Raw genomic sequence first — 27772 nt, forward strand, 5'->3', positions numbered from 1 at the left:
GTCTGCTTCCCTGGGGTCTGATCCAGTGTTTTTCACCCTTTTTTAACTCATGACCTACCAGTCGAGACGATTCAGTGGCACCTTCCTTTCTGTGGCTTCTGTCGCAGAACGGTAGGTGGGTCTGGGTGTGTGTAAAATTTCCTATGAAGGTAGATTCCAGTACTGAATGTTTCTCTTTGAACTTCTCACCACCCTCGCTAGGTCCCCTCTTTCCCTGGTTTCTGCTCTGTCTCCCTAAGGGAAACATTGTATCTTCCTTAAGGATCACTAGCCTTAAAGCAAGAGAAGTAGCAGTTTATTCATCCTTTTATTCGACACTGCATTATTAAATTCAGCTTTCCCGGCCAGAGAAAAGCCTGACCTCGATAGAACCTGCAGCATGGTGGGGAGGGAGGCTGTGACAAGTAAGCAGAAAAGGAATAATTAGAGACTGCGGCAGCTGACTTGAAGAAAGTGAGGCAAGGCTGTGATGAAGGGAACACGAACCCCTACATTTTTAACATGATGTTTCAGGAAGCTTGATTTTGCTTGGTTTGTGGTTGGTTGCAGGACTGCTCTGGTTTGCTCTCTCCTAAAATCACGTACACAGACCACTCTACCCAGAGACATGGCCCCATTGGCCGTCTGTGTTTCCAGGCAGGATTTGGAACCCGTTGAATGGCCTTTCAGATGCGGTACATCAAGAAGTCCCTAGGTGGCGCTAAAGACGAACCTGCCCGAGAATCTCACCATTGTCTATTATCTATTCTCCTATTTCCAAGAGGAAAGTTACACTTCTAGTACCGAGCGTTGTTGCCGTTTGCATCACCGTGTGCCAAGCCCAGAAAATGCTGGCCTGACTTTTAGGACAGGGCGAGCCCTCACCAGCCCCAGAGACCTGCATCGTGGCCTAGCCCAGCCCCTCTGGGCTACCTCACCTTTATCACATCATTCCCAGCTCCACTTTCCTGGCTGCAAAATGGGGCCAGTAATACCTGACCCCAGGCTTCCCAAGTGGCTCAGTGGTAAAGAATCCACCTGTCAGTGCAGGAGATGCGAGTTCAATCCCGGGATTGAGAAGATCCCCTGGAGAAGGAAATGTCAGCCCACTCCAGTATTCTTGCCTGAAGAGTCCCACGGACAGAGGAGCCTGGTGGGCTATAGTCCATGGGGTCGCAGAAGAGTCAGATACAACTTAGCAACAAGAACAATACCTGACCCACATGCCACACAGAGTTGTTATGAAAATTGAGGGGAACACCATGTAGGAACATATTTCAAAAACTAAGAAGCCCTATGCAAACACAAGGCTAAAGTAACAATGCCTTTATTGTTGCAAAAATAAAATCGTTTCTGAAACAGCAGTGACTGGTGTCATAATTAGGCATTGCTCTGGGGTAACAGGCTTCTGTCACATATCTGTCAGTAGGACTGAGAATAAATGCTACAGCCAGGACCATGTCATCCTAAAGCAAATGACTATTTTCTGAGCTGAGCAGTATTTACTTCAAGACAAGACTATCTCTGAGAAACAGGGATTTACATCTGTGTTGGTACTGACCATAGTTGATCATGGGATACAGCAGAGCTTTTTTTTCCAAGGAAGGAGGCCAGCAGTAATTAAGCTTCTCTTTTAATACGCGGAATGTAGAAGGCTCTTTTGGAGCCTTTCTGGGGCACCAGGTACCCACCCTCCTGCCTTAAACATTTGGGGTGGCGGTGTCCCTAGCTTTTTTTCATTTTTTCCTTTTCTTCTTCTTTCAGTGTTTGCAGAAATTGTTGTCTAGTTAAATCACATACCGTAAAAATCACGAAGAGAGGTTTATCAAGGTGCCCAGCGTCACCCAGGTGCCCAGGCACATACCAGCCACTTCAGCGTCACTTGAAATAAATTTAACAGCATATATACTACTTAAAACTCCCCTTTTTTTCCCTCAAAACATTAGAAATGGTCGTAATGGTTTGTGTGTGTGTGTCTGTGTGTAATATTAGTATCATTATTGCTATCCTGTTGCTACCTCTAGAGAAAATAAAATCTTTTTAAAAAACTGACTCAAGAGGGAGGGGATATATGTATACATATAGGTGATTCACATGGTTGTACAGCAGAAACTAACACAACATTATGAAACAATTATACTCCGATTTAAAAAACAAAATTAGGGTATTTAAAAATATTTTAAAAACCTTTAGAAATCAGTGACGCTTATATAATTTATTCAAGCTTCCAGTTTAATAGATGGTTTATGATTTCTGGGGATTCCCTGGTGGCTCAAATGATAAAGAATCTACCTGCAATGAAGGAGACCTGGGTTCGATCCCTGGCTCAGGAAGATCCCCTGGAGAAAGAAAGGGCAACCCACTCCAGTATTCTCGCCTGGAGAATCCCATGGACAGAGAAGCCTTGGCGGGCTATAGTCCACAGGGTCGCATAGGTCACAACTGAGCAAATAACACCTTCACCTTTGTGATTTCTAGAACAGGTCAGAAATGGAGGGGAAAAAAATGTTTTTGGATTTCCCTTCTTTCCAAGTAACCCTTTACATTAGAGCCTTCATTATTTATAAAAGTCAGCAGAAAAGAGAAAAAAAACTTCTGGCAAAGTTTACTGACTGAAAGAAAAAGTTGCAGTGGAGAGAAAACCCTGGTGTGAGGCCCCTTGGAGGTTTTGTCTGTTCTTTGCTCTCCTCTCCATCAGTGTTGCTGGCAGTGCTGTGTGTCTTCTTCCTTGGTAGGTTTTGCAGGGATTCCAGTGAGTTTATTGGTTTGAAATGTATGTTTTTCCCGTTGCACCCTAATGAGGACGACAAACCCAGTAGCATTCCATGTTGACTGACATTTTGTTTCTTAACAGCACTCATTCTCCTTTTTAATTTTTTTTACCAGCAATTTTTTAAAACCCTTTTTGTGGGTTACCGGGTGGATGGACTGGGCCGTCCCGAGCCTCCTACTTCAGTCTCTCTGTGTCACCCCATTCTGTGCTCGGGAGTAACTGCATACGGGCTGTTCTGTCTGCGAGACCGGGATTAACCTTCCTGCCCCATTCGATTCCTTTCCAGGTCCACCTGGCCCACCTTCAACACTCCCTCTAAGCACCCAGACCTCTAGTGGCAGCTCCACCCTGTCCAAGAAGCGGCCTCCTCCCCCACCACCCGGACACAAGAGAACCCTGTCCGACCCTCCCAGCCCACTACCTCACGGGCCCCCAAACAAAGGCGCAGTTCCTTGGGGTAAGTCATCCTCAAGTCAGGGCCCACGCTGCCCGGGGTTGGGCCGCGCATGGGGCTCGGGGGGCAGTGGGCACTTAGCACGCTCAGCAGACGGAGGAGACCGCGCCCACGCTGGGCCAGGGCTTAGACACGTGTGATCGTGCAGCCTCTTACAGCCAAGAAATGTTTGGGAAAAGATTTCTGTCACCACTTAGAAAGCTTGATGATGATAAGGTACTGAGCCTTTCTTGTGCACAGACACCCACCAGGGCCTCGGCCGTCAGGCTCGTGTCTCTCCCAGCCCCCTCTGCCCCGCTCCCAGCCTCACTGGCTGCTTTTGCTTCTGGGTCCTCCAGCCTCTTTGCCTTCTGGGGCCGCCTCCTCCCTGCAGCTCTGTTGTGGGCTTGAAAGCCTGGCTCCCTTTCGTCTGTTTGTCCCCTCAAGGGAGCCCCTATGCCCCTGTTGCCCTCCGGGCCCCGGATCTCCACTGACACAGGAATGTTTTGTTTGGTGTTTTGGTCTCCATGAGAGCAGGGCCCTTGTCTGTCTTGTGCTCTTCTGTGTTCACGGAGCCTAGAATCAAGCCAGGATGCAGTAGGTACTCAATAATCGCTGGAAAGTAAACAAACCCACCCGAAGTCAGTCAGTAGTTTACCATTTCTGTGACAGCTGATGGTGGATAGAACATTTCCATCCATAAGGAGCGCTGTTTCCAGCTCCATCTGCCTTTTTAGTTTGCCAGGCTGCCACCGATTTTGGTCAAGAGCCAGGCATCCCCTGGGGCCCTGGCTTTGCTAGTTTACAGGTCCCACCTTCCCCTTCCTGTGTGTCACCTTGTGGCTTTTTTGTTTGTCATTGCAACCGATAGGGAACTCAGCTGAATGCTTTTAAAGGCATTGGTGATTTGGTAGTTAGTTTAGTCACCAAGTCGTGTCCGACTCTTTGTGACCCCATGGACTGTAGCCCACCAGGCTTCTCTGTCCATGGGATTCTCCAGGCAAGAATACTGGAGTGGGTTGCCATTTCCTCCTCAGGAGATCATCCTGACCCAGTGATTGAACCCAGGTCTCCCTCTTTGCAGGCGGTCTCCTTATTGACTGAGCCTCCAGGAAAGGCATCTTTAAAGGCATTAGATGTTCTGAACTTGGGGAGCTTTAGGGAACAGCCATGCTGCCATCTGCAGACTGGCACACGTGTGAGCTGTACGTGGCTTGGAGTGCCCCGGCGCGGGTGGGCTGTCTGAGCTTAGCCGTCCACTCCTCTCGCCTCATGCCTGGGGTTTTTTGGGCCTCTGCACACGCATGTTCCAGGATGGAGATGAGTGGGAAAGCATGTGCAGTGTGTTCTTCACCACCAGGCTGCCCTGTGAGCAAGAACTGTGGAAATGCTGAACCAGGGCATCCAGCTGCATGGGAGGCTTCTTGGGGACTTTGCACGGGTGTTGAGTGATCAGTTCCCAGTGAGACGAGCCGGGGGAGCCTTGGAGGGCACAGACCAAGCACCCATCAGCTCCACAGAGGTCCCTGAGGCTGCCTGAGACCCCACCCAAGGACTGCAGGAGTCCCCAGGGTTCGTCCAAAAGGACTTTGCCCCAGACAGCATCCCACTGACGGTCACGAGTTTCCTGCAAGTGTTCCTGCCACGAATCTCCGATTAACCTTCTTTTCAAATCTCACTAAACTTTGATCCTGTTTTTCATTCAGGTTTTCTTTCTTTTATTTCTCCATAAAGTTTATCATGCCTTACTCCATTGGTCTGCAGTTAAAATTTACCACGTTTCTGTTTTCTGGCTGAAGAATCATATCTTTCTTAGGTTCCTTCCACCTGACTGAGCAGCGGGACTCGCAGCTGCCGTTCATCTTGTTTGGTTTTGGTTTTGGTGGTTTTGTTGGGGACCAGGGGCATTTTTCACTAAGAAGCAAGGTTCCCCCTTTATGAGACAGAGTCAGTGTCCCGGACGGTCAGCGGGAGCCTTCGAGCTTTGCAAACTTTGGGGCGCGAGCCGTCGTCTGCCCTCCCCACCCACCAGCAGCAGCCAGAGCCACCCGCCTCCAGGGACAAAGAACCTGTCTGTGCACGAGTGACAACTGTCCACGTCACAGGCGAGCCCAGGTGGCCATTCCGCGCCTGTTGGGCCGGCTCTCTGAGGCGGCATGTGGGCACGTAGGGGAGACCTTCTTGCAGACACATGTAGATGCGGGTCAGTGAAGGCCTCTCACCAGGCGCGCTGAAGCGACTTTGAACTCTGGCCCACAGCATGCTTTATGTTGTCGTCCCCGCAGGTTTTATCTCTGCCTGTCTCCCGCTGACGCCATGGTCCGGAAGCTGAAGGCAGGGGCCAGACTCTTGCTAATAAAGCACATGGGGTGTCAGATTCCCAGGGCACGTTCCCAGTGCCTGCAGCCTCCCTCCGGGAACCCGTCTTTCCAGTGTTCTTTGTTGTGGTGGTTCAGTTGTGTCTGACTCGGTGACCCCGTGGACTGCAGCACACCAGGCTTCCCTGTCCTTCACTGTCTCCCGGAGTTCACGCACACTCATGTCCATTGAGTCAACGGTGCCATCCCAACCATCTCACCGTTGGAAAGCATCAATTTCCAGTTCACTTATGTTCCCCTAAAGTCCCTTCCTCCTCCCAGCCCCGGAGGGTGAGGGCTTCTGGACTGTCCGAGAGCTGGACAGGGGCGGGGGGCGGTGGGTGTGAGGAGTGGGTGGCACAGCGCCTGCGCCCTCGCCAGGCCCCGCCTGCCCGCCCTCTGCCCCTGCTGGTGTCGGGGTTATGACAGAGTAGTTCCGTTTGCTGCTCCACCCTTCTTAGCACAGTATGAACACGTTGTGAAGGCGCGAGCTGTTTCTGTCTCTGGAGCACCAGTGTGGACCTGTGTCACACTGCCTGTGTTCTAATCCGTCTCTACCACCTGTAGCCCTGTGGCTTTCAGCTGTTATATTTGGTTCATTTCCTACCTGAGTTTCTCCAGCTATAATACGGGGCTAGTTAATAGCCCTCGTTGGATTCTTTGCCACAGTTTCATGGAGTAGGATGTGGGGAACTTGACTGTAAGGACACTGAGATTCAGAAAGGTTCAGTGCCCTGCCCAGGTCCTCTCGGCTGGTAAGAGGGAATCCCCTGTGGCTGGGAGAGCCCGTGGCCCTCGCCCCCTTGGTGCTCTGCTGAGTTCTGCTTGTAACAGCTCACTGATCCCTGTGGCCATTCTCTTGTCTTAGCAGTGTTCCTTTACCTGTGAATGGAGTTAGGGAGAAGGTACCCTAGCAGGTGGACACCTCCACCAGGCTGTGCCGCCCCGTCCCTGCAGCATGGAGCCCTGATCCTTGGGGAGGTCGCCCCGGGCTTTCTCCCCACTAGATCCACAGCACCCGGACAGCCCAGACGTCACCTGACTGCAGTCCCACCGCAGTGATGAGTTCAGCCATCACTGGGGAGATGGTGAAGGCAGCATTTTGATCAGAAGACAGACAGGCCTGTGGGCAGAATCAGGTTTTTTGCAGGGACTGTTGATTTTTAAGGTGACTTGTCGTTAAACCTCACCTTTGGAGATAAGATAAGTTGCTTATAACCTACTCTCTAAGAGACCAACACATTTTAACACACAAATTAGTAAGGAAATGAGGACAAAGGGAGAATAAAGGTAGCAAAGTAAAATGAAGTCCAGGAGTGTGGTGTCTTCACTAAAGGCATAGCACAAGGTCACATGCAGTGGCTGGAAATAGACCAAGGATTTGACACTGAGGTTCTTACAGGCAAGAGCACAGAAAACAGCGCAGCCAGTTATCCGTTGGTGGTGGCCATAATATTAAACCTGTTCTTGAACTTGAGATCCTTGTAATTGCTACCTGTGGTCAGCCTCCCCTGGGACCTCTGTGAGGTATTCACATAAGTGTTTACAGGGCCACAGCCCGGTGAACTGCAATGTGAACTGAGTGAACTTTCCAGAAGCCCAAGTTCTGATCCGTGTTCCACCAGTTCTTGCCTCAGTGACCTCTGGGAATTAATTCCTTGTCTTTGGCTTCCGGGACTTAAAAAGTTCTATACACTTCTTTTTTTTCCCTACTTCCCAGGCCCCCATCCTCCCCAAGCTTCCTTTTTTTTTAATGGAGAACAGATAATAGATAAACAGTGAATGAAAAGCTATACCAAAAATTGATTCACATCTCCAATTTCAAGACCAGAACTTCCATGATAGAGTCAGTATTTGAAGTGTCTGATCTGAGGCACCCACATCTACATATTGGAATTAGCATTGACTTGTAAAACAGCCTTTGGGTGGATACTTCCTGATTCTTACTTTTTCTTGGATTTCCCAATATATTCTCAAGTCAGCTGCCCCTGCCACCCAACCCCATTTTACATGCAGTTCTGGAAATAATAATGGCTGCTGCCGTGTATAGATTATTCACCAGCTATCAGGCCCTGTGCGTTTGTTCTTACACTGTTGTACCAAGTCGTCATTTGTTGTTCATTCACTCAGTCGTGTCCGACTCCTTGCGACCCAGTAAATAGCAGCACGCCAGGCCTCCCTGTCCTTCACCATCTCCCAGAGCCTGCTCAAGCTCATGTCCACTGAGTCAGTGACGCCATCCCACCGTCTCATCCTCTGTCGTCCGCGTCTCCTCCTGCCTTCACTCTTTCCCAGCATCAGGGTCTTTTCCAGTGAGTCGGCTCTTTGCATCAGGTGGCCAAAGTATTGGAGCTTCAGCATCAGTCCTTCCAGTGAATATTCAGGATTGATTTCCTTTAGGATTAACTGGAGAGTCCCTTGGGCAGCAAGGAGATCAAACCAGTCAATCCTAATTGAGTCATAATAACTGTCCTATAAAATAGGGACTGTCATTGTCCTGGGTTAGCTGATGAGATTGAAGCACAGAAGTCTAGTGACTTGCCTAAGCTCACAGGTCCAGTAACTTCAGAGCTGAGATCTGAACCCATTTCTGACTCCGAGGCTCAGATGAGTGTCCACTCTTCCAGAAGACTCCTGGAGCCCATGTGGCAGGCCCTGCTGGGCAGTGCCTCCTCTCATTCCACACTCTTGGCCCACAGCTGCTGAGCCGTACCAAGCGACCTTGAGTCTTGGCCACAGAATTTGTTGCTGTTTGTTTACTGTGGCTGTGCTGGGTCTTGGTTGCTGTGCGTGAGCCTTATCTAGTTGTGCTGAGTGGGGCTGCTCTCCAGTTGTGGTGCTGGTTTCTCATTGCAGTGGCTTCTCTCGTCGCAGAGCACAGGCTGTGGGGTGCAAGGGCTTCAGTAGTTGCAGCTCGAAAGCTTAGTTGCCCAGAGGCATGTGGGATCTTCCCGGACCAAGGATCGAACCCATGTCCCCTGCACTGACAGGCAGAGTCTTAACCACTGGACCACCAGGGGCGTCGTTGCCCACAGCTTCTTAAATTGCCTGCCCCGCGTCTGTCTGCCGCCCTCCCTTCCTGCACATCTGTGTGTGCACCGCAGTCCTTCCCCAGATGGCACAGAAAGAGGGAAGAGGATTGAGCTGCTTCCATGCTCACGCTCTTCCCTCCAACCTTGCTTTCCTATTTTTGGAAATTTTGCTAAGCCACATTTCTCTTCCCAGACATGGCAGGTGGCCTTTGCCTGGCTCTGAGAAAGACAGGATTCCTGTCTGCCCAACCTCAGATGCCTTCCCCAGGCCTCCTACCACCCGCAAGGAGTGGGAGAAGCCAGACTGGGGGCGGAGAAGTGGCAGTGGCAGCTCTCTGGGCCGCAATTTCCTTCAGCAGCACCCGGAGGCTGCTCTGGGCAGACACCGGGCTGGAGAGCAGGGCCACGGAGCCGGACAAGGCAGAGCTCCTGTCAGCGGAGTGCTCCACCTGCTGAGGAAGTAAATCATCACATCGCCCAGAGAGCTCGGAACAGTGATCCCACTTCGTGTCTCGCCCCTGTGGCCCAGCCCCGTGCGCCACACTCCGTGGTTTCTCTCCCGTGATGCTCACACCGTCTAGTGGAGTAGCAACTGTTATCCCTCTTTCGTACAGGAAGGAACTGAGACTCGGTAGGCAAACCAGTGTCATCAGAACTCAGGCCTGCTGCTCAGGGGATACAACTGGAATCCAGAGCCAGGCTTGTCTGGCTCGAGAATCTGCACCCTGACCGTCCTCTGTGATTAACGGTGGTAGGCTCGCCGTTAATGAAGGGACCGAGTCCGACTTTGCAGAGACTCTTTTCTAAGGTGGCAGAGGAATTTACCACATGTGGGAGGGGACAGGTGTTGCAGGGAGCGGGAACAGAGGGGCCAAGGTCACAGGGACGTAAAAACACATAGCGTCTTTGGAAAGTGGCCACAGGAGAGGGTGAAGTGAAGATACTGGCCGTTTGAGCTGTGGTGTCGCGCCATAGCCCTGACGTGTTGGCTTGTCTGTGAGACAGTGGAGTGGGTGGCCCCGAGCAGAGCGGGGGCTCCTGCAGCCCTGGTGGTCTCGTGCTCATGCATAATAGGGTGAGAATCACTGGTTTGGGGTGTTTTCTACCTGGAGCAGGAATGAGCAGAAGCAGCAGAAGCATTCCCCCAATGTAGAACTTTCTCTGACATTTTGATTGCTACGACCCATTTAAGTCTGAAAGTATGAGATTCAAGCACCATGCTGAAAAGAAACGCCTGCCTTAAAGTCTCAGCTCAGAGGATGCTGTGAGGGGCTGCCAAGGGAGACCTTCAGCATTAAGCTACAGACTCATGGAAATAGACTGATGGTTAGAAGGAGTGTCTCGTTAAACTAGATCTGTATTTAAAAGTCTGGCCCTATTCTTCATGCATTGATGTCCTGGTGTTAGTCCCGTCCAGGAGATTCCGTCTGAGCACTTAACCAGCCTCTCCCTATCCTGTAGGTTATGGCACTGGGGTGGGAGGGGCGAGGGTGGGGGTTCATTGCAGACCCTGGAGGAGGGCTGCCTGGCTTCGCATCCCAGCTCTGACCCTTACCAGCTGCTCGACCCTGGCCTCTGCTTTACTTCGTTTCTTATATAAACCGGAAGGCAGATAGTATGTCTGGCCTTCCCCGCTGACTCAGCGGGTAAAGAATCCACCTGCAGTGCAGGAGACACAGGAGACGCGGCTTCAATCCCTGGGAAGATCCCCTGGAGGAGGAAATCGCAACCCACTCCAGTATTCTTGCCAGAAAAATCCCATGGACAGAGGAGCATGGTGGGCTACAGCCCATGGGGTCACAAAGACTCGAACACGACTGAGTGTACCCACACGATAATATGTATCTCACAGATGTAATGACCATGAGGTACCTAGCACAGTACCTCACTGGTAGTCAGCGCTGAATACACAGCAGTTGCTGTTGTTAACATTGCTCTCAGGGCATCTCCAAGGAGTAATGAAATGCGAGTGCGTTTGTGTGTGGGACCTCTTGCAGCCCTGTGACCTGCAGCCATTGGTCCATTTAACCCTGTCTCCCCAGGTAACGACGTGGGTCCATCATCCTCCAGTAAGACCACGAACAAGTTCGAGGGCCTGTCCCAGCAGTCAAGGTGAGCCATCTCCGCGCAGACTCCCCTGGGGGGTCGCTTAGGGTCGCCGTGGACAGTTATACAAGTGGGCTTCGGGGGCCGTCTGCTCAAGGTAGGGCCCTCCAGCTGATGCTGACCGTGATGGGAACCTGAAAGCTTCCATCACTTTGCATGCCCTGCCCCGGCACACAGTTCTAGGGCCCAGACAGGGTCTGCAGACGGTGTTTCAGGGGATCAGCGCCTCCCTGTCCAGATTCCAGGCGGGAATGGACCTCACTTTTCTGAGGATTGCAGTCTGCGCTGGAATGAGTTCTTACTTTCAATTTTTTAATGAAGTCATTTTGTTTTGTTACTTTCTCTTTTAGCTCCACTCTGCAGACCTGAGAGTGAAAAGATAATCCTCAGGGAGATCCAATAGCCTAGAGATTTTCAAACATAAAAATAGGACTCTTTCCAGGTCTCCTGTTTGTAAGGTTTCTCTAAGCTAGGCTAACAGAGAGACATCCCTTTCTCCTCTTCTCTCACCGAAATGAGATGCTTCGGAAGAGTTTCTATGGACAGTGTATACCCAGGCCCAGCACAGGGGGTTTTCCCTAGAGACTCGATCCCAGATGAGGACACAGGAAGCCACTTCCCAATCCAAAAGCTCAGGCAGGAGGAGTCAGCTGGTACGTGGGGTTGCCTTCCAGAGTCTGTCGAATCTGAAAGCCGAAATCCTCATTTCTTCTAATGCCACCGCCATGTTTAAGTGTTTACGAGCCTGTGAGGCAGCCCAGTCGCTACTGCCCTCAGGTTTATAGATGAGGACGCGGGGCCCCGGGACTCGGTCCAGGGAGTTGCCAGACACCACAGTCAACACTCTGCCTGTCCCTCGCGCTCAGCGCCCCTCACACACACTGCCTGGGGGTCTCTCAACCCCAGGGCCAGTGGGGGTCTTCAGTCTGACGTGGAGGAAGTGCCCACTAATGGTTTTTACAGGGAATCGAGCCCCCACATGTACACGCACACTTACATACATGTCCACACAGCATCACCCACAGCACGCGAAGAAGCCCAGATCCACACGCACACAGCATCCACCCCAGGTCTCCTGTGTGAGGTGTTTCCAAGCATCTGGCCTCAGTACCCAGGCCAGGAAAGCATCGAGCTCACATCTGTGATGGGCAGACGTGTCCCTGCGAAGATGCTGAGGCCAAAACACACACCAGATGTGTTCAAGGCAAAACCCTTCTAGTTCAGTGGTGACTTGATCTCACCAGCCTCAGCCTTGAGTAGCCCAGAAGCCTTAGAAATTCGAGGGAGCCAAGGCAAGAGCCACTGAGACCAGGAGTGATTTGTGGGCCAGGATGAAAGACGCGTGCGTTTCTTCTTCTTTACTGGACTCTTTGTTTTCTTTTTGGCTGGTTTGGCTTTTCCTTTCCTTTTAAATGCAGTTAGGATAGACGAGGGCTGGAGTCAGTTCTTAGGCCATCAGAGGATAGCAGAGGAGAAACGGGGCTCTGGGCAGATACAAGTCTGGCACTGGGATGCTGTGCTGTTTGGGTCCTCAGGGCCCCCAGGGGTCCCTGAGCACAGTCACAGCCTCTTGTTAAAGGGAAAGAGCGGGTTCCCACCGAGAGTTGTTTCCCGCAGTGCTGGCATCTCTGTGGTCGCAGGGTCCTGGGGAGTCCCTGATACCAGATGACATGGGGCAGCTTCTGTGCCTGGGGCCTGCTTCCCGGGCCTCTTCTCCTCTGCTCATTTACAAATCATTCAAGAGGAGGAACAACTCAGGGAAAGCCTGGAGGGCTGAGACCCAAGCTGTTTGCTCTGGTGCAAGGAAAAAGTGACGGCTCTGGACTCCAATGGAGCTGGGCCTGAATGTCCAGCTCCGCCACTGACCAGCCTCGGGAGCTTCCACAGGTCACTGGAGGTGCACAGGCTCTGGTTTCCTGTACTGCAGGTGGAGGTGACATGCATAATATCGTGGGGTTGTGTGAGAAGGGCTGCCTCAGAGCAGCACACTCAGCCCCGGACCTGCCGTTCGCCCAGCGCTGTCATCAGCACTGTTCCTCCTGGGAAAGGTGTCAGGAAGAGGAGGGATTAGGCTTTTCCACTCAGAGGGTTGGTGGTGGTTTTGTTACTTTCCTTCTTGACTCCATTCTGCAGACTTAGGAATAAAAAGATAATCCTCAGGGAGATGCAGGCAAGCTTCAAATCTGGGCAAGTGGATGATAATCTTTTGTTAAGGAAATGTTGAAAGCAATTTTAGATAGATAATTCTGTGAATTTCTATGATTTCCTTGAATACTATTTCACTACTGATTTTATAGCGCTCTGAGATCATAAACAATTTTTATTTGTTCATTAGTACCAGTTCTGCAAAGACTGCCCTTGGCCCAAGAGTTCTTCCTAAACTACCTCAGAAAGGTAAGATTTCTCTGTTTCATCCTGTTTGTTGTCCAACTCTTTCCGACGCCAGAGACAGCAGCTCACCAGGCTTCCCTGTCCTTCCCTGCGTTTCTACCAGAGTTTGCTCAAATTCATGTCCATTGAGTTGGTGATGCTATCTAACCATCTCATCCTCTCTTTCATATTTACATATAATTATACAGTCACTGTACCCTCCAAGGGTTTGGGGACATCTGTCTCTTTTGGCCCCTGCTTTATCTCAGATGGCCTTGAGCAGCAGCTGACATGTAAGAAATGCGTAACTAATATTTGTTCAGTGAAGAAAAATATTTATAAGCTCAAGTTTTGTAATTAACAAACACCAAAAAGATCCATCATTAGTATCCCCAGATACCATTTCTTCCCTTGCGAACAAAATTAGAGAGATCTCAGAACCGGTACTGGGTCTCCTGCTTACTAAGCTGTGAGGCCTGGGCAGGGGACTCAGAAGCTTCATTGAGCCTGAGATTCCTCACCTGTCAGCGGGGCCAGGACACCTGCTCCACCAGGTTTTGTGAGGACGAGGTGAGATCATACTTCAGAAAGGCTGGATTTTGCTGATCGGCACTCCCATGTAGTCATTTAACATGTTCCTCTGTCCTCTAATATTTCCTATCAATTGAAAGTTGGATCAAGAGACCTGATCAGATGCTACTAGCTCAGGCTTTGGCAAAACTCCTTCCCAGGCGGCAGTGCGCTCTTCTGTCGAGAGGGACAAGCCATCCGACTGTCTCTCTCTATGTGAAGTTCTCAGCTACCGGTTCTCCACGCCGAGATCCATTCATGTGTCTCTGTTAAAACCCCTCCACGAGTGGGTGATCAAGCCCAGCCCGTCTGCAGCCTTTGGCCCAGCCGGTTACTGTCTCTGCACTTGGCCTGTGGACACCATCCTGCTCTTACGGCACTGACAGTCCCTCCCCTCGTGTGCAGGCCCCTCGTGTCTGCAGCCCCCGGAGACTGGCTCAGTCACAGTCACTTCCCTTCTGAATCTGCCCTCATTCCCTGGGGTGCCCACCTCGGCACCTCTGTATCATGTCCCCAATCCAAGTGTCCCTCCGTAATCTAAACTCCCACACACCTGCCACTGTCATGTCTCTGCTCAGATATCTGACAGCTTCTTAGCTTAAGATTCTGAAGACCCTTCACTCACACACACACACACCCTCCAGCCAAACCTGTTCCTTGCACAGTATTGTCCAGGTACACACACAGCACACACACACCCTCCAGCCAAACCTGTTCCTCACACAACGTCCCTGTCTGTTACAGGCGATATTGTCCAGATACACACAGACATACACACACACCCTCCAGCCAGACCTGTTCCTTGCACAGCATCCCTGTCTGTTACAGGCGATATGGTCCTCTGTGGGACACACAGAGACACACAGAGATACACACACCCTCTGGCCAAACCTGTTCCTCACACAGAATCCCTGTCTGTTACAGGTGATATTATCCATGTACACGCAGACACAGACACACCTCCAGCCAAACCTGTTCCTTGCACAGCGTCCCTGACTGTTACAGGCGATATTGTCCAGGTCCAGGAGATTGGATCTTAAACCTAGGAGAGAAGCCCAGCTCCTTCCTTCCTCCCATGCCCCTCATCCATCGACACACACTGTTGGTTCTCCGTTGGTTCTATCTTCCCGTGTCTCCACTCTCACCGTGGTCTCCCGGACCACCCTCTCCTGTCTAGACTCTGCAGCCTCCTCCCTGGTCTGCCTCTTCCACCCTGGCCCTGCAGTCTTTCCCCAGCAGGAGAGCGAGGGTGCTCTGTGTCATATCAGTGGCTCCTGCCCCATCCATCCAGTGAGTCCCTGTCTCACCCAGAAAGCAGGCAGAGTCTGGGTGTATTTCTGAGCCTCCTCAGCCAGAGGCAGGGGGCGTCTGTGATGCTGAGAGGGACAGGGCGCAGCTCTTTCTCCTGCCGTCCTGTCTTCCCCCAGCACCTGCCACCAGCTGACACTTCTGCGTGAACTGTCCTGCCCACATCTCACTGTTTTTCCCTCCCAAACATCACTTATTTTTTAAATCCTTTGAAAATGTTAGTCACTCAGTCGTGTCCAACTCTGCGACCCCACGGACTTGTAGCCCTCCAGACTCCTCTGTCCATGGGATTCTCCAGGCAAGACTACTGGAGTGGGTTGCCATGGCCTTCTCCAGGGGATCTGCCCAACCCAGGGATCAAACCTGCTCTGCAGGTGGGTTCTTTACCGTCTGAACCACCAGGGAATCCTTTGGGCTCCTTTTAAAGGGCCTAGTAAAAGCCTCAGCTGGGGATAGACTGCTGCCTGGAGCCATTTGTGTAATGAGTTTTAAAGGGCAGAAGTACAGAAACTTCAGGGGGCTCTCCAGCCTGCACAGAGTCACTGTAGTGTTGGGCTGTGTTGCAGCCCGTGGTCCCTTACATTCTTCCCTAGCTGTCGTCACAGTGAAAGTCCAGCCCTGGGTCCTGGGTTTTTCCACTTAGCACTCTGCCATCGAGCGGCTGCCATCCTCTGCTTGGCACCCCCTTTTGTTGAAACGTGAGCTGAGAGCATGTGAGCTCTTCCTTCATCTTCCTCCTCCTTCTCAGTTATGTCCTTAGAGCCTGTTCTCAGGAACAGAACCACCACAGCCCAGGGCAGAGTGTTTCAGCACCTGAGCTCTGTGTCACACTGCTGTTCAAAGGGCCAAATCTGTTTCTTTCCAACCAACCTTGCCTGCATGAACCAGCTACACCATAACCCGCCGGGTCTTTTTCTTATTTTTCAACTGTGCCATGCAGCATGCAGGATTCTAGTTCCCCGACCAGGGATCGAACCCACATCCTCTGCGGTGGAAGTGTAGAGTCTTAACCACTGGACCACCAAGGAGGTTCCAGGGATGGGGTGGAATTCTCCTTTCTTGTTCTTGATGTCTGCATTCGAGCAGAGTTCTCTGTGTCGTCCAACTTTGGGGAAAATTTGCTTGTCTGCCCATCAGAGTTAAGAATGCAGCTCAGGCACTTCCCTAGTAGTCCAGTGGCTAAGGCTTTGAACTCCTAACGCAGGGAGCCCAAGTTCGATCTTTGGTCAGGGAAAATCTCAAATGCCGCAACTAAGGTCAAATGACGAAACTTAAGACCTGGTACAGCCAAATAAATAATTTTTTTTAAAAAAAAAAAAAAGAATGATGCTAACAAAGGACTTTGAATTAGAGACGGGAAACACAAAATCATCTTGGAAATAAAATAGTCAGAGGAGAGACTTCTTTAGAGGGGAGACTGTCTCTTTTCATATTTCTTCATAGTATAAAATTAACCTATATTCATTCTAGATTTTAAAAATGCGAAAAAATGTAAAGAAAATACAAACCACCCGAAGTCTCGCCACACAGGATAAAGCAATTTAGTCGGCCCTTTCAGTCTTTTTCCTATGATTTTTTTATGTCACCATTTAAGCTGGTTTTTGTCATACATTGAATCAAGAGCCCTTTCCGTGAGATTACCCATACTCTTACTGGCTGCTTAGTGCTCCGTTACCTGATACCTGCCCATGTTCAGCGGTCTGTCCTCTTCCACAATCACCTGGTTCACAGGTTTGTCTCACTATAAACAGTGCCAAGCTCAACACCCCTGGCACAGGCGTGTGCCCTGGCTTTGATCCCTTTTTTGGGTAAATTCCTAGAACCAGAGTTGCCTGTTCAGGTGGCCCAGCACTTATTCAGGTTTCTGTTCCCCCGTTAAGTGTGGCTCAGTGCTAGGCTTTTCAGCCCCGCTGCCTCAGGGGATTCCCCCAGCTGTTCCCCCATCAGCGCCTGCCTCAGATTTTTGTTCACCCTAGTGTCTTGACTTCCACAAGAGGAATCTGATGGGCCTGTTATCACTCTCTGAACTGTGCCACCACGTTGGCTGAAGCTCACCGGCCAGCCCATGAGCAGGGTGCCCTTGAAATTTGAGTTCCTTAGGAAGGGATGTGGTCGGGCAGGCCCCGAGCAGGAACAGCTGCAGTGTAGCTTGTGACTTTACAATGCTGGGGTTTGTCTTTTCTTTTTTAAAAGACGAAACTTGTTAAGAGTCTCTCTCTGAGTGTTGTGTCTTTAGAATATGGTTCTTAGTTTGGCTTCTGCAGTGTGCTTCAGTCAGCTGTGTGCTCACTGAGCATACACTATGTGCTTGGTGAATCTTGGCCTCGAGGAACCTTGTCTCAGCAATAGTGATAAAGCTCCGTAAGATTCTGATACTAGACCTAGAGTCCACCTCGTCCTGTTGGCATATTTGTTATGTCAGTTCGTGTTTTAGCGCTGAGGAAGGTGAGGGGGTTTGTAACCTGCTCAAGGTCACACAGCTAGTAACTAAATGAAGTCGCTCAGTCGTGTCCGATTCTTTGTGATCCCATGGACTGTAATCTACCAGGCTCCTCCGTCTGTGGGGTCTTCCAGGCAAGAGTACTGAAGTAGGTTGCCATTTCCTTCTCCTGGGGATCTTCCCGACCCAGCGATTGAACCCAGATCTCCCGCATTGTAGGATGCTTTACCATCTGAGCCACCAGGGAAGTCCAGTAACGAAGTAGTGGAGCCCAATTTGGAGATATGTCTAAAGTTCCACTGGTTGGAGCTGTGCGAAGATTCAGACCACAAAATCTCCAGGCAATGGAGTACTACACAACCTTTAAAGAGAAGGAGGAGGAAGTGACTTATTAATAGAAATTCTCCCAAGCATTTTAAATGGGAAAAAAACCACAGTTGTAGACAGTGTATGTTGTATGTGTGTGTGTGAGAGAGTGAGTCATTCAGTCGTATCCGACTCTGTGTCCCCATGGACTGTAGCAAGCAAGAATACTTGAGTGGGTTGCCATTTCCTTCTCCAATGTATGTATTGTAGTCCCATGTTAATAGAAATTCTCCCAGATATATTCAATGGGAAACAAAGTTGCAGGCAATGTATGTATTGTAGTCCCATTTAATGTATTTGTTGTAGTCCCAGGCTTTTAATGATAATTCATATATACATGTATGGGCATCACTAAAAAGGGAACAGAGTTGACCTCAAAGGGGTGGAAGGTGGGAGTGGTAAGAGGAGAAACTTACATCATATAAAACATGAGAAATTAGAATGATAACCACTAGAGAACGGACTAGGAGGCAGCATTAAAAGTATATGCTTAGTACTTAGTACTAATGAAAAGTCTTTATAAATGTGAATACTCTTGCTTAAACAGTGTATAGATAAGACCAGATAGATGCTTTATCTATGAAAGATACATAGAAAGGTCCAGAAGGAAATTATACCAAAAGTATTTTAAATGGCTGCATTTCTGCAGCAGACTTATGGAAAACTTCTTTTAACTTTACACCTTTCAGTTTTCTATAATCTGTATTATGTGTATGAAAAAGTGAGAATGTTAGTTGCTCAATCATGTCTAAGTCTTTGCGACCCCGTGGACTGTAGCCCACCAGGATCCTCTGTCCATGGAATTTTCGAGGCAAGAATACTGGAGTAGGTTGTCATTCCCTTCTCCAGAAGATCTGTTATGTGTATAGTTGTGGTTTTTTGTTTTTGTTTTTTTACTTCTGGGTGAGTTTGGATGTCCTATTCTTATATAACTGAGGCATAGGATCATCCATTGTAAGGTGAATGCCTCCAGGCGTCCAACTTTCACCTTTATTAAAAGCAGGCCAATTCATGTGGGGTCTGGGCCTGGGGCGATCGCTCAGGGTCGGTCCTGCCCGTGACCCCTCTCTGTGGTCGCCTCCCGCAGTGGCACTAAGGAAAACAGAGACCAGCCATCATCTCTCCCTCGACAAAGCCAACATCCCGCCTGAGATCTTCCAGAAGTCGTCCCAGTTGGCAGAGTTACCGCAGAAGCCGCCACCTGGGGACCTGCCCCCAAAGCCCACGGAACTGGCTCCCAAACCCCCCATCGGAGACTTGCCACCTAAGCCAGGAGAGCTGCCCCCCAAGCCGCAGCTGGGCGACCTGCCCCCCAAGCCCCAGCTCGCAGACTTGCCCCCCAAGCCCCAGGTGAAGGACCTGCCTCCCAAGCCACAGCTGGGGGAGCTGCTGGCGAAACCCCAGACAGGAGACGCCTCGCCCAAGGCCCAGCCGCTCCCAGAGCTTGCCCCCAAGTCACACCCGGTGGACCTGTCCCCGAACGTCCCCAAACAGGCGTCTGAGGACGCCAACGACCTCACGCCCACCTTGCCAGAGACACCTGTGCCGCTGCCCAGGAAGATCAACACGGTGAGTGGTGCTCGGAAACCCAGGCACGTGCTCACCTGGCCGGCCTGGGGTCGGGTGTCGTAGGGGGCGCAGGGCCCGGGGGGTGGGGCTGGGCTGTGGACCCCAGCAGACAGGCATCAGGACCTGCCTTCCCTGTGACCACAGGACCGTGGCCGCCTCCTCGCCTGCCCTGAACCTCGGCCTCCTCCTTCTTAGAAAGGGGCTAGAACACTGCCTGAGTTCTAGACGCCGGGAAGTGCGAGCAGTGCCCAGCAAGTGGTCACTCTGTCTGTGATCCTTGAGCAGGAGACCTTTCCTTTCCCAGGGTCCTGAGAAGGTGGTCTCACACCTCAGCTTCTCTCTGCACCTTTCTGGACGAATTGGATTCAAAGACCAAAGAGACTTGTACCAACCAACGTAGAGTTTGGTTTGAAGTCTCCCAGTCCTTCATTTTCACAAAACGCCTTCTACTCTATAATACGTCCTTTTTACTTTAAACGTGCCTTTCCCTCAACACCCTCCGAAAAAAACAATCTCTTTTTGGAAAAATGAAGCTCTGGGAAGATGCACATGTGCTGTCTGTCCTGCCCAGGCCGCAACCCCACGGGGGTGGGAGCATCCCAGGTTAAGGAACACAGCGGGGAGACCAAAAGCCTTGCTCACATCTTCCCGTAAAAAAACAGCATTGTGATAAAAGTGTGTCCCTTCAATACTAAAGGAAAGGTGAGAATAGTGAAACGGATCCTCTCCCTGGTGGGAGGCCGCAAGCATGTTCATCGGTGGATGCTTGCTCTTTGCCGGGCTCTCGAGAACCCTGAGCACCACCCGTGGCCTTGATGCACACAATTCCAGTCTGTGCTACCGCACACGTCACCGTCTCATTATCTCATTTAACCCTCCCTGTTATAAATGGTCACACATAAGTCTTCCAGTTTGCTCACAGAGTCAGAGCTGAAAAGACTTAAGATGTCGACTGGCCGTAGCCCTCAGCTTCTCAGACCCCACCAGCTCTGGCTTAGCCCGGGGAGGGGAATTGTAGAAGCAAGTGGGTCATCAGGGAGAGTGAGGGAGAAACCAACAGACCGAGAGGAAAAGCACTTGACCCCAGACTTTGAGCGTGACAGCTTGCTTTTTTTTATTTCTAATTATTTAATAAGCCAGGCACCAGAAACATCCTTTGGAAGGTCAGTTCTCTATTTCCATCTTCCTGTTTGCAGAGAACTGGAAATCTAACAACTAAAAGCTCGACTCAATGTGGGTCAGAAACTAAAACATTTCGGGGAACTGCCTGGAGGCCCCCGCCCCCGCCCCGGGCTCCCCTGCTCTGTTTCAGCAGCGTGTGCTGACACGGCGCTTTGCATGAGCGGCTGAGAAATGTGTTTATGCTGCATGTGTTTGGTCTGCTTTACATCATGTTTCCCCAAACCATTTTTAGATTCTGCTGTCATCTGTGCAGGCTGCCCGGGGCGGGGCGGGGCGTGGTCGGGCACTTCGCTTGTTTCTGGTGAAGCTGGATTTTGAGCCCCGTGATGTTTGCTCTCAGATGGAAGTCATCGGTGGTTACCCACCCCCCACTCTCACTGGGCTCCCTTGCTGCCCTGGGCAGAGGGGCCCTCCTGTCTGGAGAGCACCCAGGGCGGGGGGTGCTCCCCCCTTTCATCAGGGAGAAACTGAGGCTTGGAGAGGTGAAGCCACTCGCCCGGGGTCGGCGTGTCCTCCCTTCCCTTCCGTCTGTCCTGTGAGCTAAAACCCCGCTGCTTTCTTGAAGGGGAAGAGCAAGGTGAGACGAGTGAAGACCATCTACGACTGCCAGGCGGACAACGATGACGAGCTGACTTTCATGGAGGGCGAGGTGATCGTGGTCACCGGGGAGGAGGACCAGGAGTGGTGGGTACGTGCCAGCTGCGCCCGCACACACACCCCAAGGACACAGGGCCTGTCCTGCCTCTTAGCCGGGAGCTTTGAACCCGGCTCAGGAGAGTACCCTCATCACACTGCAGCCTGTGGGTTGTAGGTACTTTCTGGCTTTTCAGATGCAAGACTGAAGCTCATTCAACACTGCCCCAGCCAGCTCTGCTCAGGCCTTGCCCTTTAACACCACCGCCACCACCACCACACAAACAACACACACGCACATGTACCCATGTGCGTGCACACACACACATGCATGCACACATATCCTCAGCACACACACACACACACAACCCCACCACACATCCTCAGGCTCTATCACCCTACTCTGCACGTGCACACACACACACCCGCCACACATCCTCGGGCTCCATCTTCGTCCAGCCTGCAGTTCAGGGGAGGAGTCGAGGAGACCATCTGTGACAGCTCCTTTTTCATGAAACCCTGCTGCCCAGGTGTCAGGAAGGAAAGGCAGCCCTGTCCTCCCACCATTGCCTGGGAGCTGCCCGAGTCCTGGGTGGCTGCCGGTGACCCAACATGTCCACGGCTGTCCAGGCTGTCGGGGGAGGAAGCCTCCAACGGGCCCTGCCGTACAGAGGGGTAGTGGGCAGACGCCTCCGAGGCGATCACTCCCCACCCCCAGCATGGAAATTCTGCTTCCTTGGCAGCTGGAGCCCCATCCTGCCCAGAGGGCCTGGCCCTCTGTGCTGAGAAAGGGACCTGTGGTTCTCCGCTGAGCCCAGGACCTGCTGACGCCCAGAAACACACACACATGGGCACACTCATGGCCCTTCGCCTTTCCTCCTCCTGGGCCCAGACCGTGACTCCAGAATCCCGGTCACAGCCATTGGGATGCTTCTTGGGCCACAGCAGTGGTTCAACCGGGGCAATCTCGCTCTCCAGGCACGTGTGGCAACATCTGGAAACATTCTGATCGTCAGGGCCTGGCTAGGGTGGGTGCTGCTGGCCTCTGGGGCGGGGGGAGCCAAGGCCTCTGCTGAACGTCCTATGACGTGTGGGGGAGCCCCCACCACAAAGAACCCCCTGCCCCAAATGTCATGAGCACCGAGGTTGACAAACCAGAGGCCTCCTCCCTCCCTCTCTCTGCCTGTCGTGAAATCTGGTGGGTTAGATCCCTGACAAGGAGACAGGCGCTGAAATCCTGGCATGACTCACCCTCTGGCTCTGGGTGCAGCTGTCCCTTCTGTGAGCCTCAGTTTCCCCCTCTGAAAAGGGAGGCACGAGTCCCCCTCCCTCACAGGAATATCTGAGGACTCACGTGCGTGATGCCAACTAAGACCCGATGACGTGGGTCATCCGGGCCTTGCTGTTAACCGCCCTGTCCAGATGGAAACAGGTGCACGGAGGCCTGGCTGACCACCCGAGGCCCCAGGCCCGGAGAGCAAAGGAGGCCGCCCATCTTTCTCCGTGATGGCCATTCGAAGCCAGCATGCGTGTCGCTGGTCTTTTTCCTGATAGGGTTCTCTTCAGTGCAGTTAATCCTCATGTAACTGAGGTTGTTAGGAGCCTTGGGAGGTCACGGTGGCTGACAGCTTTAGGCAGCAGACAAGAAAACAGCTGTAAAATCTGCCCTCATCGCTCTCAGACTTTCACAGCATCCTCTCCTCCACCGCGATCAGAAAGCAAGTTCTTGGTGCCTAGCAGCCCTTCTTATGTATAGAATCGTTGGTGTAGCCTCCCCCCAGGCCTGAGAAGCAGGGAGTTTTCAGCCCCGTTTTACAGACAGGAGGCTTAGCACACTTTGCTGGGTCGCCCCGCGGGAGAGGCGGCCGAGCAGCCTGGTTGAGCACGTGGTTGCGGCCGCAACCCAGGAGAGACCGTGGCAGGCCCCGCCACCCCTCAGGGCCCCTGTCCCTTCATGTGGAAAGTGAGGGCCCCAGGACTGCCCGCCTCTGGGGGCTGCCTGCCAGCGAAGTGACCCCCGTGACAGCGGTTCCGCCGTGTGTGGGGCCTTCACCATGTTTCCCTGGGGCCTGCATCCCCCCTGCATCAGCACCTGCTCCGGGGGCGCTCAGACCCACCAGCCGCCTCCCACCTGACGCCTCTCCTTTCTCCCTGCAGATTGGGCACATCGAGGGGCAGCCCGAGAGGAAGGGTGTCTTCCCAGTGTCCTTTGTCCACATCCTGTCCGACTAGCAAAAAAGCGGAGCCTTCAGACTGTCCGCACCCTCAGGCCAGACCGCTGCCTCCCCGGGAACCCGCGCACGCCGTGTAAATAGCTGCTGTTACCGAGTGGAAGCTCCCGGAGGGGCCGCCTCAGGAGGGGAACGGAGCGCGTGTTGTAAATACCCTGTGGTCTCTGCCTTCACCAGTATTAGGGTAGCCTTGGGACCCAGTGCGCCTTACTGGTTTGCCAAAGCCATCCTTGGCATCTAGCACTTACATCTCTCTCTATGCTGTTTTCCAAGCAAACAAACAAGCAGGAATATAGGAATTGCTGGCTTTGCAAATAAAAATGGTCTCCAGCAACCGTTGAAGGGCATAGAGTTGCCTCTCTGTTCCTAACCTGACAGTATTCTCCATTGTGTTACTGAAAAATGCAACATTAGCAGAGAGGTGGGTACTGTCTTCCAGGTGAATCTTTCCGCTCCATGACAGACCAGCCTGTGGTTATCTGTGTACACAGTTTACAGCTACAAAAACCGACTTTGGTATTTATTACAGAAAAGTGCTCAGTTCAGTGTAAGTGTTATTCCTTCAGCAAAATATCCACTGACCCAGAACGTTTGGTGGCGTTTCGCAATGCCCACAGCCTCACACAGGTTTAGACATGTGGGTTTATGCCGTCTTAAGAAGATGAGTGCCCGCCCCTGATATTACCTCATTATGCAAAAATAACATATCCTTCATGACTATTTTCACAGAAGTTTAAGACACATCTGATGAAGTTCAACTTTCAGGAACCAAGGACTGCCAGAAAATATTAGCCTCTACATTATGCATGCATTTAGAAGCTTACCTGAAATCTGCCTTTTATAAAGGAATAGTATGGATAAGTTGAACTGTACATTTTTTTTAACTTGATTGCTATTAAAGCAGAAATTATAAGGTTGCAACAAATATTTGTTTCCAGTCAGTCATTTGGCTTCCTCAAGAGTATGAATGCACATATCACATTATGAATTAGCATCCTTCAGCTACGTTAACACCCTTAATGTGTCCGTTTTAAATTATTTTCATAGTTCCGTTCTGGATAAATTTAAACTTTCAAAAGAGTGTTCAAGAAGATGACGAATTCAGAAATCAGTTCTGCCCACCGTTTTCCCCTGCCTGCCCGCCCCTGTAGAATCCGGGTGCTGAAACCAGCCTTCTTTTTTTTCCCCCCATTTTCTTTACTAAACCCCAATCGTAGATAAGTTTCCCAGCTCTGTTGAACAGACACGTCATCTTCAATTCATAACCAAGTTTCTGAACACTGCTATGAATTGCACTGTGAAACATGCTTTTCTGCCAGGGGTCCCTGCCCCTCCCGGGGTTTTTTCTCATCCTAGCCGTGTTCATCAGACCATTAAGACCACCCTGAGTTTTTCAGTCTTTTGTATCAGCCTGACTCTGGGGAAAGAACACCACAGCTCCACTCCCCAGTCAGCGGGACTGCTCTCGGATTCCAAGGCCCGTGTGTTGTCCTGGCAGTGCACTTGCTTAAACTGCTACGTTGGCAGCATTGCAGGAAACTAATATTTTTAAGCAGATCATCTTGGCAATGAGTGAGAAATGTTCATTTCACAGAAGCACAACTCCCAACCAAACCCTTAGGGAAAGCCCTCTTTAATCAAGTCGCAGTGCTCAGCGAGTATTAATTTAGCTCTGCTTACGTGATCACTATGAAAACTTTGAATAGCCACCTAACGAATAAACCTTGCATGACAGACCTGCAGCGTATCTCACCAGCTATTATCGGAACGTGAGTTTAAGCAGTTGCCTCCTCAGCGTTGCGGCGCATGTGAACTCCACACAGATCCGAGGGACCAGCCGATGTGCTGGTGTGCGTGGCCCACAGTGTCGGCAGCATCAGTAGTTTAGCCACCAGGTGTCAGGACAGGAAGTCACCTCCCAAAGTTGTTTAGTGTCCCAGTTCGTTCACTTACACTTAAGTTGCATTCAAGCACCGTTCATTTTTGTGGCCTACGGTATTTTCAACTGATCTCAAAATAAACTGGCTTAAAAAAAAACACGAAAGCACGATGTCTAAACTTACATGGAGTTAATTCCTTTTCTTTTTTCCTCTTTTAAAGCAACTCTTACACAAATGCTTTTTTTTTAACACTTTTTTTTTTCCTGGTTTTGTTTTTGTTTTCCATCAGGAATCTCAGTTTTCTCTAACCCAGCTTACTGTGGGACATAGGAAAAATAGATATAAATAAGTATCTTTGGCGACCTTGGTTGAGTTTGAATCTGGTATTGTTCTTAAACTCAGTGAGCCGCTATCTGCAATTTTGTACATGATAGAGAGTATTTTGAAGGTATGGAACCTTATGGGAAAAATAGCTAATTCTTCTTTGCCCCCCGCAGCGGGGAAAGTTATGTTCTGCAAATAGTGTGTGTCTTATTTTACTGTTGGAACAGCAATTGCTATTTATTTTTTTATTGCCTAGAACTTCAACATGTTGTATAGGGATCCCACAGCGCCACAAGTTAAATTCCGAATTCCCATCTGGATGTTATGCTCAGACTTCAGTACACTCGTCATTTCACATGTATTTAATGTGACCGTTTTTCAGTACTGTATGTGTTCATTTCTACTTTTTTTAATATTTAAAATTGCTTTTAAATAAACATATTCTCAGTTGATCCCAAACATCTGACATCAGGCCGTTTTGTGAGTTGTCCATGACTTTTCTGATTGGAGGAAATCCGAACTTGACTTGGCTGTGCTTTGGGGGGGATGCCGATAGCACTTGTCATGCAACTTCTAGGTTCAGATTCACTTCAGATAAAGAATGTGCATCACTTTCTCGGCTTAAGCCATGGACCTTCAGCATTTCAGTTCTTTCTCCTTCCTGACCCCACTACCCCCAACCCACCCCCACCTTCAGGCACCCCGCCCGAACATCTTGGAACATCATGAATGTTACATTTTTTTATCATAACTTTAGAAAATACATATTTCTGTACTTATTTGGCTGTGCCAGGCCTTAGTTGCAGCACATGGGATCTGTGATCTTCATTGTGGCGGGGAGGACCTGTAGTTGTGGCTTGTGGGGTTCAGTTCCCTGACCAAGGCTCGAAGCCCTCCGCATTTGGAGTGCCGTCTTAGCCACTGGGCCACCAGGGAAGTCTCCAAAGGTTCCATGTGGATACACTGAAAGTTCTTGGGCCCTACTCGGACCAAGTGCTCTGTGTGCGCTTTTATTATGTAGCTGTCAGCTCTGATACTGCTGTGCTGTGAGCAGACCCTGGCCTAAGCACCAAACCTGTGTCATCTCATTTCACCCTCAAGAAGCCAGGGAAAGCTGCGACCCTCCCGCTTCACCGAGCCCACCAGGAGGCTCAGGGAGATGCAGGCCCCTGCAGCAGCCGTCATGGTTACTCACCAACTACTTCAGGGTCCAGGTGAGTGGTCCTGGCTCCGGGGCCGTCCTCAGGATTTCCACCAGATGGGAGACGGTCTCCATTACAAATTTCTAGCCAGAAATGCCGCAGTGGAAAGCTGACCAAGATCATAGCATTGGTCCCAGCACCCGTTTTGTTTCCTTTCATGAAAGTTGGTAGCTCTCAATGCCTGTTTACTCACCTCAACAAGATAAACCCTACAAGCCAAGCTGTTGGGGAAGATGGCCTTCGCCACGGAAGCCAGAGACTTTCCATCAGGATGGATCTGGGAGAGGCTTGCATGGTTATCTGGCTATTTCAGGCCAAGGGGCAGCCAACTTTGCATCTAATTACAAAATGCTGCAATGATTCCATCGGTTACGTATTGTTTTAAACCTGGAGCAGCCTCTGAGGTCATTGGACTGGCCCCCATTGAAAGCAGCCCCTCCAGTACTCTGTGAGCCCTCAGTGGCCCAGAGATCCTGGAAACAGGTGAGCTCCCTGAGTTCTGTCCCTTGGGTCCTTCCAGCACCAGTGGATGGAACATTGTTCCCTGTACGTGGAGTCTGTCCTCCGTGAGGCAGAAATCCTCCTCCGTCCATGTTCAGATGATGAAATCCGCTCACAGGCTGCAGTGACTTGCCCAAGGTCACAGTCATGGCAGCAGTGTGAGCCCGAGGCTTCCTGGCTTCAGCCCCAGCCTCCCTACCCCACCTTCCCTCCCCAGCCCTGCTGTTTTCTCCTCTCCCCTGACCCTGTGCCCTCTGCTGTATTTTTTGAGTCTTCCTCCTCCCAGAATGTGGCTGTATGTGTGGCAGGGGTGGGGTGGGAGGGATGATAATTATTGGGTTATTCAACCCATTCTCCTTTGCCTCCCAGATGTTCTCATCCATCCCAAATGGAAATCTTTGATTTCCCCGAATCCGCAGCATGTGGGTTGTTTAAAGCCAGTGGGTTTCCTGGAGGAAGGAAGTCTGTGCCCATCGTAGGGGACTGCAATGATTGCAGGGGGCGGTGTGGGGGTGG

At 51.0% G+C, this 27772-nt stretch overlaps 1 protein-coding gene across 5 annotated transcripts in view; it reads left to right on the top strand.

Moving 5' to 3' along the window:
• Positions 1 to 26012, top strand: part of ASAP1 (ArfGAP with SH3 domain, ankyrin repeat and PH domain 1) — a 357541-nt gene extending 331529 nt beyond the window's left edge. For 3 of the 5 annotated variants that reach the window (XM_055431745.2, XM_088844854.1, XM_088844855.1), the window contains 6 exons: positions 3039 to 3209; positions 10617 to 10686; positions 13016 to 13074; positions 18822 to 19303; positions 21051 to 21173; positions 23276 to 26012. In XM_055431745.2, the coding sequence (XP_055287720.2) occupies positions 3039 to 3209; positions 10617 to 10686; positions 13016 to 13074; positions 18822 to 19303; positions 21051 to 21173; positions 23276 to 23350 (980 nt within the window). In that variant the 3' untranslated portion in view covers positions 23351 to 26012. Of the gene's footprint in view, positions 1 to 3038; positions 3210 to 10616; positions 10687 to 13015; positions 13075 to 18821; positions 19304 to 21050; positions 21174 to 23275 lie in introns of those variants that run through there. The other 2 variants (XM_055431746.2, XM_088844856.1) reach the window with 2 other exon arrangements.
• The last annotated feature ends 1760 nt before the right edge of the window (positions 26013 to 27772 follow it).

The sequence above is a fragment of the Moschus berezovskii genome, chromosome 16, assembly GCF_049115385.1.
Source record: "Moschus berezovskii isolate FMDL1 chromosome 16, NW_MosBer_1.0, whole genome shotgun sequence".
Taxonomy (NCBI): Eukaryota; Metazoa; Chordata; class Mammalia; order Artiodactyla; family Moschidae; genus Moschus; species Moschus berezovskii.